General features: G+C 38.7%; 1 protein-coding gene across 4 annotated transcripts in view; it reads right to left on the bottom strand.

Annotated features, from left to right (window-relative positions):
• The window catches only part of TAOK3 (TAO kinase 3), a 192,219-nt gene that overhangs the window by 36,760 nt on the left and 138,732 nt on the right, over positions 1–16,727 (bottom strand). For 3 of the 4 annotated variants that reach the window (XM_001924400.7, XM_021073054.1, XM_003483429.4), the window contains one exon: positions 3,670–3,804. In XM_001924400.7, coding sequence (XP_001924435.2) covers positions 3,670–3,804 — 135 coding nt within the window. Of the gene's footprint in view, positions 1–3,669; positions 3,805–12,153; positions 12,176–16,727 lie in introns of those variants that run through there. The other variant, XM_021073055.1, reaches the window with a different exon arrangement.

The following is a 16,727-nucleotide window of genomic DNA, read 5'->3' as shown; positions in this document are numbered from 1 at the left end:
TAACAGATGAAAACACTCCCATAGGTCACTAACCTAATTAAAATATTAGGAACTCCATTCACCAACAATCAAAACTCAAGGAAGGTACATCTCAAAGGACCAAGTCAGATGAGCAATTCTGAAAAACTATGTAAATGACTCATTTCTTCAGATAATAAATCAGCCCTGTATGAACTTTCTTGTAGAAAAAGAAAAAGAAAGCATAAAATAAAAGAGATTCTATGAAATGCCCTTCTTTTTCCTAATTTTTCAAAATGAGGTCTATGAAATGCCTTTCTTTTTCCTAATTTTTCAAAATGACCTCTGCCCTTAAATAATAATAACATAATAATAATAACAATAATAACAAAATATAATTCTTTTTTTTTTTTTTTTTTTTTTTTTGTCTTTTCTAGGGCCACACGTGCAGCATATGGAGGTTCCCAGGCTAGGGGTCAAATTGCAGCTGTAGCCACCAGCCTATGCCACAGCCACAGCAACTTGGGATCTGAGCCGCATCTGCAACCTACACCACAGCTCACAGCAACGCTGGATCCCTAATCCACTAAGCGAGGCCAGGGATCAAACCTGGAAACTCATGGTTCCTAGTCGGATTCGTTAACTACTGAGCCATGACGGGAACTCCAGAAAATATAATTCTAAAGTTTCCTCAGGGTTTCCTCTGGTATCAAGGTCCTTTGTTACAAATGCAATAGTGCATGATAAAAAAAAATTTCAGTCTTGAGGTGCCAAAACAATAAAAATATCTAGCAGTAAACGCCTATAGCCCATGGGCTTAATTAAAACCTTTGTCAATAGCCCTATTCAAAGGCACAAGGAGAAAGAAAGGCTAATGGGAAAAACCACAGAGCTAGCCCTCTTTTAGGTTTATATAGAAGAGGTAGGCTGATAAAAGAAATTTGAGGAATAGAAATTTTTTTTGGTCAGTTTGCAAGTCTTTTTAAAATAGACACTTAATTATCTAATAATTGAAAAACTAATTTATGAAGTCCTTTTCTTTTTGCTGTTCACTTTTGGATCACTCTTTGGCTTGTTAGCACTTCTGCTAGAAGATTATAAAGAAAGAATAAAACCAAAATAAAAAAAAATCAACACAGCATTTCATAGTACTGCTACTAACTATAAGAAGTGAAGTATCAACAATGACTTGATTATTCAGTACCTTGGACTTTCATTCTTCCATGATCTTGTTCTTACTTTTATATAATTTTTAGTAAGTTTAGTCTTTTTCATTTGAGCAGAGATTCACAAAAAAAAATAATATTCAAGACAAGTTTTTAAAAATGAGATACTTCTTTCTGATGTTCCTCTACTTATATGTTTATATATCCCTATTGGAATTAGCCTTTAAAAATAATATAATGGGTAGTAGGACTGTAGTACTTGATAATATATACTAAAATATCCACACCAATAGTTAGACTGTTCAAAATGGGACGTGGAACCACGCAACAACATACCACTTTTCCCTTTCATTAATGTTTTTCTCACTAAAAAACATTAAATACAAATACCAATAAACTCTAGTAAACTTGCATCAATCCCACCATGACTCCCAAGGCATCATATTTGGAGAAGACTTTATACATAAAACAACTTATTTTGTGGCTACAGCAACAGCCTATCGGCTACTCTATTTTTAACCTAATATAGGTGCAGGGGCCTTTTAGGAAATCAAAGGGCCATCAGAGAGACTGATCCCAGTTGTTCTCTGGATGGGCACTGTGAAGTCTGTAGGATTCAGAGGGGTTCCTGAGGACTTTGCCCATAGCCCTGAGCTAGCCTAGTAGGGAGGCGGCTTTCATCATCCACAGAGAGTGAGACTGTGATGGCTGATATGCACACAGAGTAGCCCAGGGTGAGTTCACAAATGCAAGCGTGAGATCATTCTAGCATGGCAGTAGTGATCTCCCTGGGCGGCAGGAGAGGTCATGAATATATGATGTGGGAATGAGGGTGTGGCAAGTGAGAAAAGAAGAGAACCTGTCCCAGAGGGGGGAAAACCCACTTGGTACAATGTCTGCTTCACTCTCAAAACCTGCTTATGGTGCTCTGATTCTCAGTGGTTGTTCCTTCTTCCTCTCATCTCAACATGCACAGGTCTGGATAAAGGTACAAGTCTCACAAGAGTCAGGGGTAAGTAGTCATATTCTGAACATACCATATTTCTTCTTTGGTAGGATATCATGGTATGAAGATATTTATTATTCAGTAATTTCAAGATGTTTTATTTAGATCAAAAGCATGTTTTGTAGGTGCTTAACAATCATTAGCAAATACATAGTGGACATCTTAAGATCTCCATTACACAGAACGGCATGCATTTAAAATGAAAAATTGCCCATTGAAGAGAATACAAGAAACTTCTATACAAAGGAACTTAAAGCAGGCTTATTTAAAAACAGTCTAAATTAAATTGCTTGCTTTTAAGCAGCAGCAGGTATAGCAAAATGCAGGTGCTTTAATTTCCATTTTCCTTATATTTGGGTTTTTAAAAATTAGAATCCATTATCAATCCCAAAGATAATTGAAGTTTTTAAAACACTTGAGAAATAAAAGTGGAAATCAGATTTCAAAAATAAGACAAGAAAATAAGCATTTCTGGGTCGGCCTTGGATGATGTCATCACAGGTTCTAAATGTAATAGCCAGGCAGTGTACACTAACTCTTCCTGCCCATGTGACCTCTAACATCAATTTGGGCAAAACAACTAATATTTCAATAATTTTTTGGCTGAGAAGTGAGATTCAGAAGCAAAAGATTAAAGAGAGTTTAGAGTGCCAAGGATGAAACGATGTGTGTGTGAGTGTGTGTGTGTGTGTGTGTGTGTGAGAGTGCGCACGCGCACGCGTGGGGGCCAAGGGGAGGAGGCATGAAAACTAACTCTTCCAGCACACACCCCTTTTGCTACTACAAGGGCATCCAGCAATCACATTTGCAATAGTAAAAATGCTGAAAGATCCTACAGTATCTTTTCTTCACAACCATCCCTGCCCTCTCCTACAAAGCCCTTCCTGCTTTACTGGTGCCAGGAAATTCTTTAGGGGTTAAATGGGGAAGTGCAGCCACTACCATTGTTGCAATAAATAAATGAATGAACCAGAACGAACCAGCAATCCATCCCCGGGAAACAAGTTCCTTATTTCCCACAATTATATTCATTAGCTAACAACCATTTATTTTAAAAAATTGTATTTTATCTTTTGATGTGTGTGTACACATTACAGACACACATGTATCTAAACAAAAAAAGAAGCACAGTGCCCTGCATATACATACATCAAATAGCTTTAAAATATTTTTTAGCACTATTATTTCAATGAAAAGACAAATAGCTTTTACTAAATTGGATAGATTAGCAACTTAATCTCAAAGGCCTTTTATTTTGCACATACAGCATATAAATACACACACACACACACACACACACACACACACACACACACAAAGGGTTTTTTTTCCATGCCATAGACAATGCTAAAATATCTGAGATCAGGTTGCTATGCCAACAGATTTTTTCTAAAATGAATAAAATTATTAGGGGGGAGAAAACATTCTTGACTCCTTTCCTCCCATCCATGAAGCCGAGAGAGGCTCAGGGAGGGCGAGAGGCTGCCAGATGGGGAGGAGGGGAAGGAAGGGAAGGTGGGTAGAGGGGTGTTTGCTTACCAAAGATGCTGATTTGATCGTGGCAAAGCGCTCTCTGTTCCGGTAGTGGAGGGCCTGGCTCTGAACTGACTGGGTAGGCCGCGGCTCAGGCCTGGGATCGCCGTGGCCCGCCTCATCCCTTATGAATACATGATCCTGCAGAAATGGATAAAAACAAGGAGAAAGTCCAGCTGTGCTCTTTCCTCGCCGGCTGCCTCTCTCTCACCCCTCTTTCTGCACAAGCACTGCTGTTTGAAATGCATAGTTTAGCTCTCTGCTAGTCCCCGCAGCTCCCACGGTACAAAATGAATAAGCAACACATTGCAGCCTTCAGTTAGGAATGTCAGCTGATCGCTAGTGGGATGCCTTCTGAATCCCTGGCAGGCTTTTTCTTTACCTCCAGAATTACATATATGCAAAAGAAAAAAAGAATAGAAAAAACAAGGCAATGTACAGACTCCTTAGAACAGTTTGCTTAAAACGCTGTAACCAAATAATTCCTTTAAAAATGTCACGTCCATGTCTAGCAAGGAGGATGCTGGTGGCTTTTAACATAAAAGCGAGCCTCCGCCTCATTCCCTTGAAAGATCTGCTTTCTCAATTTAATTTTATTTGAGATCTGTTCGGTAGGATCATCGTTCTGCCTAGAACCAGTGTAGGCTTGTGCTGAACTGCCTCTCTATCTTGTGCTGGGAAGATTCGGCAGTCACTGAGGGATCCTGCTTTCCAGTCATGATCGTACACAGTTCTAGCACCTTCTCTCTACAGCTTCTGAAAGGATTTTTTTTTAGATTTAAAGAGACAGGCATGCAATTTTAACCAAATGATACTTTCACAAATTCTTCCCCAACTCAGTGTCGGTATGGTCACCAGAGTGAGTAAAGCTGGAATTTAATGTCCTTGACTGATTTAATCAAGTCTGTTCTTCTTGACAGGCAAAGATGATTAATCTTATTGTAACGCCCAGTGAAAAATAACATTCCCTGGAAGGATGATAATGGATGTTTCTTAAATGCAATTGAAATGACTTTTAAAGGGGAAAATGCTTTCAAAGGGCGATGCTTTGCTCTATAAAAGATGGAGTGGTCAGTAGTCAGTAAGTAGCTTTAACCCTTCAGAAAAAAAGGTACTAAAATAATTAATAGCTCAGAAACCATGTACAACCATGGGGGATTTTCAAATAGTACATGTTTAGGACGGGGAAGGAGAAATTAATTCTCTTATTGCCCTAGGGTTTTAGGGAAAACCATTGTGAGAAGTCAGTTTTGCATTTTGTTTATGACTACTTGAAATTTTTAATAATTGCTCAAAATTAAAGAAGTTTAAAAAAATACAAAATTTTATTATATGGTCTAAAATATTGAAAAGTCAAAACACATATACCCACTGAGGAAAATTAAATTTTACATCCAAGTTTTTATGTAAAAGCCAAGAGCCATGATTAAATTCATCACTGGGCTGATTTTCTTTTTCCGTTGATAAAATTAGAATGCTTTAGAATGTTGGGAAGATAAATCTATATTTAGAGATATTCTTTTTCCAATTTTCTGTATTGTGGTCTAGTTTGCTTTCAAATAATGAAGGGACATTTAATGCCATTGAAGGCATATACATAAAATTCAAAAGATGTCCAATAAAATAGCATTTATCTACCTATAAGATAAATAGATATCCAATAAGATAGCATTTAGCCACATGGATGTTTTAATTGAAAAAAATGTAAAATCCAGGATAGTTCTAGTCCTGGCGTAGCAGAAATGAATCCGACTAGGAACCATGAGGTTGTGGGTTCGATGCCTGGCCTCACTCAGTGGGTTAAGGATCCGGCGTTGCCGTTTAGGCCGCAGACACGGTTTGGATCTGGCATTGCTGTGGCTGTGCTCCAATTAGACCCCTAGTCTGGGAACCTCCGTGTGACGTGGGTGCGGCCCTAAAAAAGACAAAAAAAGAAAAAAATGTAAAATTCAGTTTTTAAGTCACAGCAGCTATGTTTCAAGCTAGCCAATAATTGCAGCTACCATAATGAACAGTACAGATACAGATCATTTCCATCACTGAAGAAAGTTGTAAAAATTCATTTCAAACCATATTTTTGAAATTTATTAAAAAAAATTAATACATCAATTTAAAATTTTCTACATTATTTCTTGGGAAATCTAAACTTCTATTTCACTGGGCAAAGAGAGATTCAGCGTGGGACTTGATTTATGCACCTAAGTTTAAGGTTCTAGGGAGGAAGGCCCTGGGATCTACCACCCTTCATTTTGCTGGATTTTTATTAATAAATTACATTATCTCCAAAGTTTATCTTACTTAATATTACAATCCCAGAAAAGCAAGAAGTTTCTAAATGCCAGGGATCAGATGAGACAGACTAGGTAGAGACCTGTGGTTTTACAGGTCAGAGTTTGGGTGAGTATTAGTTAGCTAATGTTAATTGCACTTATTGAAGGGGAGCTTGTGAATGGTGCAGTAGCAGGTAGGTTTCAAACTGTGATAACTTGATTTACGAAGTTAACTAGGGACACTAGAACCCACTCTACTCATGTAACAAAATAAAATGAAACACATTCATGTATGAATATGTATAATTTTAATATTAGTTTTTCTCTCAGATAAAAATTAACACTTGTAGGTTACCCTGTTTATCAAATTAAAAGTCACATTATATTTGCAGAGTTTTTTAACTCAAGGATATTGGAATACACTGGAAAATTAAAACATGAAATCATAGTGATTTCAGTTGACACATACCTAATTAAATAACCCACTAAGTTATATTTTAAAAATAATGCTATTTTAAAAGTTAGTCTGAAGAACAGGCCCAAAATTTTAATCTACTTTAATAAATAATGCTAACCATATAATCCTTTGCTTCTCCCTAATTTAAAAAAAAATTTAGCAGTTCCCATCGTGGTGCAGCAGAAACAAATCTGACTAGGAACCATGAGGTTGCGGGTTCGATCCCTGGCCTTGCTCAGTGGGTTAAGGATCTGGCGTTGCCATGAGCTGTGGTGTAGGTTGCAGAATCAGCTTAGATCCTGAGTTGATGTGGCTGTGGTGTAGGCTGGCAGCTGTAGCTCCAATTAGACCCCTAGCCAGGGAACCTTCAAAAGCCGCAGGTGCAGCCCTAAAAAGCAAAAAAATTAAAATAAATAAGTAAATAAATAAATAAAAATTTATAAAAGAATTCTTAGTTTTCATAGCAGCTTCATAACAGAGATCACCAACATTAAAAGTCTCCAAATAGTATACAAAAGACCACAAGATGAGGCAATATTTTAGTCTAAGTGGATATCCACTTCAAGTGCATAGGGAAATAAATTTTAAAATGTTTGACAACCATTGCTTAAAACAAGTTAAAAACTCTATAGACAAGTTAAATAATGGAAGCAATATCACAGTGAGAGGAATGTGACCTGAGAAGTAAGAACAAATTAAACTATCAGCTTTCCTGGGCATATTGCCTGTTGGTTATATTGCCCCTTGGAGTAACAGTCCCTTTGAAAATGACTATACCTGGTGCCCAGAGTTTCTGAACGGAACACATTTTAAGATTAATATTGGAAAGGGTCAATTTGCTATTTTACACAGTTAAGCACCACAACGTATAATTTACAAACAATGATAAGAGGGTCAACATTGGTGGAGTTCCTGTCGTGGCTCAGTGGTTAACGAATCTGACTAGGAACCATGAGGTTTCGGGTTTGATCCCTGGCCTTGCTCAGTGGGTTAAGGATCCAGCGTTGGTGTTGTGTAAACTGGTGTAGGTTGCAGACGCAGTTCGGATCCCACAGGGCTGTGGCTGGCAGCTGTAGCTCAGATTTGACCCTAGTCTGGGAAACTCCACATGCCACTGGTGTGGTCCTAAAAAGCAAAAAAAAAAAGAGCATCAACATCTTTTTTGATGTTGAAGAATGATTTTAGAAGTTTAAGAACAAACATCATGTTCTACTTTACCAAGACAAAATATATGAGTTGTTTATAATTTATCCTTAAAACATCATCATCCATGAACAAACAAAATAGCTCTTTGAAATACCAATATGGATTAGGGTATACCAACATCTGTTTTAAGTAAATTTATGTTAATCTGGTAAATTTACAATGTCCTTTCACTGCTAAAAAAAAAAACCTTCAGATTAAAAACTTTACTATTATACCCTGGACAAAGGATTTTACTTTTATTTAGAAGTTTTCCCTTAAATATCTATTTATGCTTCTGAAATGAGGATTCATGGTGTGGTCACCCATTTAGAGTTTCTAGATTAACTTGAAATTAATCTTGGAAACAACTCCACTGGATTATACTGTTACATTTTTGGTATACTTTTATTAATTTCCTTATCATGTTTGCACTTGTCTGTGCATAAGACTGTGAGCTTTTTGAAGGCAGAGTAAATGTGGTTTGAAAAATCTCAGTCTTCCTAGTACCTCACACAGTGCTTGATACTTTGTGGGCATTCTCTAAGTGTTTGCTGAATAAATAAGTTCAAGAATATAGGTCTGAGGAGATTTTGAGAAAATGACTTTCTCTTTTTCATTATTTAACAGAATTCAAATTGTATTTCATAAAAACTTTCCATCCTGTACTCTAACAAAGTTGTAAAACTCATAACATGTAACATAAGCATACCTTTACGTGCAGGGAGGGAAGAAATCTAAAAATGGCTGTTTTTCTGGTGACAAGAAGCCTTTTTATAGATTCCTGTACTTCTCATGCTATGGAGAAGAGATCAGCAAACCCACCACCTCTTTCATTTTGTTCATTTCAAATGATTAAATTATTGCCTAAGCAGATGCAGCTATCAAAGGTCAGAGGAAAGGGAGAAGAAGGAAAAGGATATCTTCACCTGGAAGAATAGCTTATTAGGGAGCAAAAACTGACTAGCTGAACACCGAGGATAAAGATGTTACTACAGAGGTGGTTTGTGTGATGACTCTGTTTAAGAAATATTACCTTCATATGTTAATTTAGTTTTACTTTGCCAAACATGAGTTGAAGAGTCAAAGAACCCGCCCCTCTCTTCAGCAAAAATAATAGGAAAGGCCACTGAAGCAAGTGAAAATTAAACTAGAACATCCTATCCCCTCAAGGACATTTCTTTTTTTCCTCCCATGACAATGGTGAGAGCTGTTCTTTTTTTAAAGAAGTGGGGGAAACCCCCACTAACATTGAGTAATAGGAAGGGCTGAGTAAAGTTTTAAGAGTTAGGATAGAATAATGTAAAAAAAAAAATCTTAAAAGGGGGGCATGATGACTAGAGTTCATTAGGCATACTGAAAATAAATTGGTTACTGAACAAAGAGATTTTTGTTTGTTTTTTTAGGGCTGCACCCATGGCATTATGGATGCTCCCAGGCTAGGGGCTGAATCAGAGCTGTAGCTTCCAGCCTATGCCATGACCAGATCTAAGCCCCGTCTACAACCTATACCACAGCTCACAGTAATGCTGGATCGTTAACCCACTGAGCAAGGCCAGGGATCAAACCCGAGTCCTCGTGGATACTAGTTCTGTTCATTACTGCGGAGCCATGATGGGAACTCCCAGAGTTTTAATGTATTAAAGTCTTGTGATCTATAGTAACAGAAGGCAGCAGTAGAGGCAAAGATAATTGAATTTAGGAGTTCCGGCTATGGCACTGTGGGTTAAGAATTCACCTTCAGGGGCTCGGGTTACTGCAGAGGTGTAGGTTTGATCCGTGGCCTGGTGCAGTGGGTTAAAGGATTCAGCATTGCTGCAGCTGTGACATAGGTTGCAGCTTTGGCTCAGATTCAGTCCCTGGCCTGGGAACTTCCACATGTTGTGGATGTGGCCACAGGTGTGGCCATAAACAGAAAAGATAATTGATTTCAGACTTTAACAAAGTAAAAGTATACCTTTTAACTGACAAATGTTAAGAACAGATTTTGTTGCTTAAGACAATATTAAAATCTGTTTGCTACCACTATATACAGGATGGTTTCAAGGAGTAGGGTGGAGGCTCACAAGCAGGCTAGGTGACAGCAGAAAAACTAAATCTGGATTAAGAATTTTCTCTGAACTCACTTGTGAATAATCAAGACCTAAGGAGTAGAGTTGTCCTATAAAAGTTCATCTTCATTTTAGTTCACAAAACATTTACTGAGTGCTTACTGTATGAGAGACACTAGGTTAGGTGGGAGGTGTGGAGATATATCCTTGAGGAGCTAATAGTCCAGATATGTGGTGATATTCTTATTACTGGAAAAATCAGTATCGCAATGCTAGCAAGGGGAAAAGAAATAAGTACTTAAAGTTTATTTTGTCAGAATGTACCTTTAGACTTATTAATCATTCTTGCTTAAAGGAAGATTAGTTTAGGATTCCTTCAGGGCCTGGGAAAGACCAGAGTAGAGGCAAAGACTGGAGAGAAAGAAGTAACCTGAAATTCTGCCGTTAAAGGAAAATTTTCAGTGTCCCACTTTACATTCTTTAGGCTTGATTTGTGATAGAACTGTCCTTCGAAAACCAGGGCATCTTTATTTTGGATGCAGAACAGTTAATTGCAAATCATACTCTTCCTAGTCACACATGGCCTTTAAAAGCAAGTTTACTTTCTACATAAATTGGTAATCTGTTCGTATATATGATTTGACTAATTTAGGATGTGTCTGCAATCTTGACTGTAACAATCAGGGTGAGGAACAAAAAAAATCTCCACCGTTACTCTTTTTTCTTTTGTCTGTTTCTGTGTGTCTTTTTTTTTTTTTTTTTTTTTTTTTTAAAGGGCTGTATCAGCGGCTTATGAAGGTTCCCAGGCTAGGGGTTAAATCGGAGCTACAGCTGCCCGCCTACGCCACAGCCATAGCAACACAGGATCCAAGCCAAGTCTGCAACCTATACAGGGCAATGCTGGATCCTTAACCCACTGAGCGAGGCCAGGGATTGAACCCGAGTCCTCATGGATGCTAGTCAGGTTTGTTAACCACTGAGCCATGATGGGAACTCCTCCATCCTTATTCTTATATTTTGATATTTATTAAGCATGTTCTTACTGTCTAAAGTACTGTAATTAGAGAAAATCTATTCATTTAAGTCTTTCAAACCATAAAGATAATATTTAAGATCACTTAACTCTTTTAATCCATTATGTTCAATGAACCAAAATAGCATGGTGTTTAGCATCTGGTAATTAATTTATTCACTGTGTATCTTTTGTTTGTTCATTCATTCATTCTATAGCTATTTATTGAGTGTCTATGCCGTGCCAGGCACTGTTTTAGATGTTGAGATCCACCGTAGAACTAGGTAAGCACAGGCTTAGCCCTGATTAAATTTACATTCTACTCATGAAATAATAGATAAATTAGTACATAATACACTTTTAGATAGTGATGAGTATTAAAGAGAAAAAAATAGGAATAATGAGACGATGGGTAGAAAATTGTTTATAAAATAACTTAGTGATATATAGGGCTTTTCTAAGATTTTGGAAATACAAAACTGGAAAATGTCAAATAAAACAATATTGATTGCTTTTTTCTAAAATAATCTTTATGGTATCAAATTACAATAGACCCAGAAATGCATGACCCAGATCCCTCTTTAAGGAAGGAGCTGCTGTTGGCAGTCGTCTTTGGCTGTTAGTTCTTCTAGAGGCTGCAGAGAGAGCAGCCTTATTCAAGTTTCTACCCCTCTTGGGTTCCACATATGCAATAACTGGTGTAGGTGGGGGTATCGAGGCCTGGCCATTCTGGCCCTGTCTGGACAACTCTGAGTGGCAATTTTAGCTCTAGAGAGGCTGCCAATGGACTGCATGTCAGTTCAACTCTGCCCTTAACCAATGTTGCTTCTTTCTCGTCCCCTCTACAGGTGTCGACCCCAAAGGAACTTCCTAATTAAAAAGCCCCCAAAACCCTTCTGAACTAAACTATCTCAGTTCTGTTTCCTGGTGAATCCAACCTGCAATGTGTTACCTGTACATACTTGTAATATAATGTAGCTACCGTTTCATCTACATGGGGAAGGGACTCATCAGGGCACTAGCTTTTAGGGGTGGGGGGAACACGTTTCATGCGAAAAATTTTTTTTGCCTTTTTTTTTTTAGGGCCACACCCGCAGCATATGGAAGTTCCCAGGCTAGGGGCTTAATCAGAGCTGTAGCCACAGGCCTATGCCACAGCCACAGCAATGTTAGATCCAAGCCACAACTGTGACCTGCACCACAGCTTATGACAACGCTGGATTCTTAACCCACTGAGCAAGGCCAGGGATCAAACCTGCAACCTCATGGTTCCTAGTCAGATTTGTTTTCGATAAGCCACGACAGGAACTCTCCCCTTTTTTAGTTTTTTTGGCCACCCCTCAGCATATGGAGTTCCCAGGCTTGGGATCAGATCCAACCTGCAGTTGCAACCTATGCCACAGCTACTGCAATGTTGGATCCTTTAACCCACTGTGCCAGGCCAAGGATTGAACCTGTGTCCTCTTCAAGTGAAATCTTAAGTGGAATTCAAATATACAGTGTAAAATAAAAGCAGACCTTGTCCTGAGTCAGGTGTGGATGAGGCTTCCTCCTGAGGCACCTCTTTACAAGCATCTAGAAAGTCACATTAGAGATTTGATTTTTTAAAAATTACAGATATAAAAGCACAAAATTTTAGAGCTGGAAGGGATCTTGGAAATCATCTGGAACAACTCCATCTCCTTTTACAAATGGAAAAACTGAAGCTCAGAGATGTTTGTGATTTGTCTGAAGTAAAATAAAACTAACAGTGGCGGACAGAACTTTAAACTAGTTTCCTCATTCCTATGTAAAACTTTCTACTGAGAGTTTAAGATCCTATTTCATTTATGGTCCCAAGTAGAGAACTTTTAGGAATTCAAGTAACCAACAAATATGAAACATCCAAATAATTTTTTATTTCTTTTGTGTTTAAAGATAATTCTTTTTCTTTTCTTTTCTTTTTCTTTTTTTAAACAGCCATGCCTGTGGCATATGGAAGTTCCCAGGCTATGGGTCAAAGTGGAGCTGCAGCTGAGGCCTATGCCACAGCCATGACAATACTGGATCCAAGCTGCATCTGTGACCTACACCACAACTGGATCCTCAACCCACTAAGTGAGGCCAGGGATCAAACCTGCATCTTCATGGAGACAAAGTTGGGTCCTTAACCCACAGAGCCACAGTGGAACTCTCTAAAGATAATTTTTAAGCTCAAGTATAAGATTAAATGGGTTTCATAAAGAATATTAATTTAGGGAGTTCCCGTCGTGGCCTAGTGGTTAATGAATCCGATTAGGAACCATGAGGTTGTGGGTTCAATCCCTGGCCTGCTCAGTGGGTTAAGGATCCAGCGTTGCTGTGGCTCTGGTGTAGGCTGGTGGCTACAGCTCCAATTAGACCCCTAGCCTGGGAACCTCCACATGCTGCAGGAGCGGCCCTAGAAAAGGCAAAAAGACAAAAAAAAAAAAAAAAAAAAAGAATATTAATTTAAATATTACTTAATATTAAATCTTCATATATAATATATTCTACTTTTCAAGCCTGCATATATGTATTTTGGCAGCACCCATAGCAAGTGGAAGTTCTGGGTGGGGGATTGAACCCACGCCACAGCAGTGAACCGAGCCACAGCAGTGACAATGCTAGATCCTTAACTGTTAGGCCACCAGGAAACTCCCTCCCTTTTTTTTTATTGTGGTAAAATACATATAAATTTACCATCTTGATTATTGTTAAGGGTATAGTCCAGAGCTAATATACTTATAATGTTGTGTAATCATCACCATCATTTATCCCCAATAACTCTCTTCTCCTTGTAAAATAAGCCCTGTTATCTATTAAATAACAACTCCCATTTATCCCTTCCCCCAACCCCTAATAACCACCATTTGACTTTCTATGATTCTGACAACCCTAAGAGCCTCATATAAATGGAATAATACAGTATATGTCTTTTTTTTTTTTTTTTTTGGTCTTTTTGCCTTTTCTAGGGCTGCTCCCATGGCATATGGAGGTTCCCAGGATAGGGGTCTAATCTGAGCTGTAGCCACCGGCCTACACCACAGCCACAGCAACGTGGGATCTGAGCTGAGTCTTCGACTAACATCATAGCTCACAGCAACATCAGATCCTTAACCCACTGAGCAAGGCCAGGGATTGAACCCGAAATCTCATGGTTCCTAGTCAGATTCATTAACCACTGAGCCACGACGGGAACTCCAGTATTTGCCTTTTTGTGACTGGCATATTTCACTTAGCATATTGTAGCATGTGTCAGAATTCCCTTCCTTTTGAGGGTGGACTAATATTCCACTGTACATATGCACTTCATTTGTTTATTTATTCATCTGCCAGTGGACATTTGCATTGCTTCCACATCTTTGCTGTTGTGAATAATGTTGCTATGAATATAGGTGTATAAAAATCTCTTTGAAACCGTGCTTTCAATTCTTTTGGATATATATCAAGAAGTAGAGCTGCTGGATCATATGGTAATTTTATTTTTAATTTTTTGAGGAACCACCATAGTATTTTCCACAATGGCTGCACCATTAAACATTCATACCAGCAGTGTACCAGGGTTCGATTTCTCTACATCCTCACTAACACTCATTATATTCTGGTTTTTTGAGAGTAGCCATCCTAATGTGTATGAGGTGGTATCTCATTGTAGTCTTGATTAGAATTTCCCTAAAGATTAATGATGTTGAGTATCTTTTCATGTGCTTATTGGTCATTTATATGTCTTTGGAAAAATATTGATTCAAGTCCTTTGTTCACTTTTGACTCAGGTTGGGTTTTTTTGTTGTTGAATTTTAGGAGTTTTCTATATATTCTGGATATTAATCCTTTATAAAAGAGATGATTTGCAAATATTTTCTCCCATTCTATGGGTTGCCCTTTCACTCATTTGATATTTTTTATGAGCTTACATTTATTTATTTATTTATTTAGCTTTTTAGGGCTGCACGTGCTGTATATGGAAGTTTGAATCAGAGCTATAGCTGCTGGTCTACACTGCAGCCACAGCAACACGAGATCTAAGCTGCGTCTTTGACCTATGCCACAGCTCACAGCAATGCCAGATCCTTAACCCACTGAGCAAGGTCAGTTGAACCTGCATCCTCATGGATCCTTGTCGGGTTCATTACTGCTGAGCCACAATGGGAACTCCAGTTTGCTTAACTCACTCAAAGTTTTATTTGCAAACTTTTTTCAACGTTTTTCCATAACATTTCCACTATATATATATATATATATATATATATATATATAGTATAAATGTATTTTATATGTATAAATATATATATAAATAAAATAATAAAATATAAATACATTTTATAACTTAAAATTTTCTGATAAAAATTTTCTGTGTATCAAATACAACTATCTTCTATTTCAGAATGTAAATTAACCTCTAGTCTTCTTAAGTGATTACACCAAGGCAAAAAGTATTGAAAGACCCATATTATTACAAGAAAGCTCTTGTAACCATTAAAAAAAATTAAAATTAAAATCCCCAATGAAATAAAGACTAGGATCTTCTTTCTTGTTGATTATGCCAGTAGCTTCTTTTCTTCTTTCTTTCTTTTGTGTTGATCTTTTTAGGGCTGCATTCTCAGCATATAAATTTCCCAGGCTAGGGGTTGAATCGGAGCTGTAGCCTCTGGCCTATGCCACAGCCACAGCAACACCAGATCTGAGCTGAGTCTGCGACCTACACCACAGCTCAAGGCAATGCCAGATCCTTAACCCACTGAGCGAGGCCAGGGATCGAACCTGCCACCTCATGGATGCTAGTCAGATTCTTTTTCACTGAGACACGATGGGAACTCCAGTAGTATCTTTCTTCTAACTCTGGGTGCTCATTTGAGAGGTCCTAGAGTAAAAGAATCCAACAGAATTCCTCTTTTTTTTTTTTTTTTTTTTTGGGCTGCACCCGTGGCATATGGAGATTCCCAGGCTAGCTCTAATTGGAGCTACAGCTGCTGGCCTACACCACAGCCACAGTAACATGGGATCCGAGCTGGGTCACACCACAGCTCACAGGAACACCGGATCCCCAGCCCACTGAGCGAGGCCAGGAATCAAACCCGCAACCTCATGGTTCCTAGTCAGATTCCTTTCTGCTGTGCCATGATGGGAACTCCCCGCTTCTCTTACTCTCTATCCTAATGGATCCCCGGAGGTAACAGAAAGGAAAAAGGTGATATCTATCAGTATCCCTGATCGCTCCTTTCAAAAAGAGAGCCCAGCAAAACCTTTTCTGCTTTTCAAATACATGATCACTTGCCCATGTTCAAAGAAGGCCAGCTAACAATGCTAAACTCTTAGCAAATTTCTGCATCTGCATGATATTGTTTCTTTCCTCAAAATGCCTTTATGGAATTTCCTGTGTGGCACAACGGGCACAGGTGGCATCTCTGCAGCACTGGGATGCAGTTTTGATCCTCGGCCTGGCACAGTGGGTTAAGGATCCAGCTTTGCCTCAGCTGTGGTATTGGTTGAAACTGTGGCTCAGATCTGATCCCTGGTCTGGGAACTCCATATTCCACAGGGCAGCCAAAAAAGAAGAAACAAAAAAAAAAAAGAAAGAAAGTTTTTAATGGCTTTCTGAAGATCTGGGTCCTTGCTGCCTCTCTGGTCTCATATCACTTTCCATGTAGTTCACCAAGCTCTAACCTCTGATCTTTCCCCTTTTTCCTTATATATACATACAAAGCTCCTTTTGTCTCAAAGCTTTTGCACATGTTGCTTCCTGAGTCACCCTCTTTTTTCACCTCAAGTTAGCTAAGTTCTTTTTTTTTTTTTTTGTCTTTTGTCTTTTTGTCTTTTGTTGTTGTTGTTGTTGCTATTTCTTGGGCCGCTCCCGCGGCATATGGAGGTTCCCAGGCTAGGGGTTGAATCAGAGCTGTAGCCCCCAGCCTACGCCAGAGGCATAGCAACGCAGGATCCGAGCCGCGTCTGCAACCTACACCACAGCTCACGGCAACGCTGGATCGTTAACCCACTGAGCAAGGGCAGGGACCGAACCCGCAACCTCATGGTTCCTAGTCGGATTCGTTAACCACTGCGCCACGACGGGAACTCCAGGTTAGCTAAGTTCTACA

The sequence above is a fragment of the Sus scrofa genome, chromosome 14 (assembly GCF_000003025.6).
Source record: "Sus scrofa isolate TJ Tabasco breed Duroc chromosome 14, Sscrofa11.1, whole genome shotgun sequence".
NCBI classification, from domain to species: Eukaryota; Metazoa; Chordata; class Mammalia; order Artiodactyla; family Suidae; genus Sus; species Sus scrofa.
The sequence above is the reverse complement of the archived record's forward strand: the minus strand, read 5'-3'. Positions and strand labels throughout refer to the sequence as shown.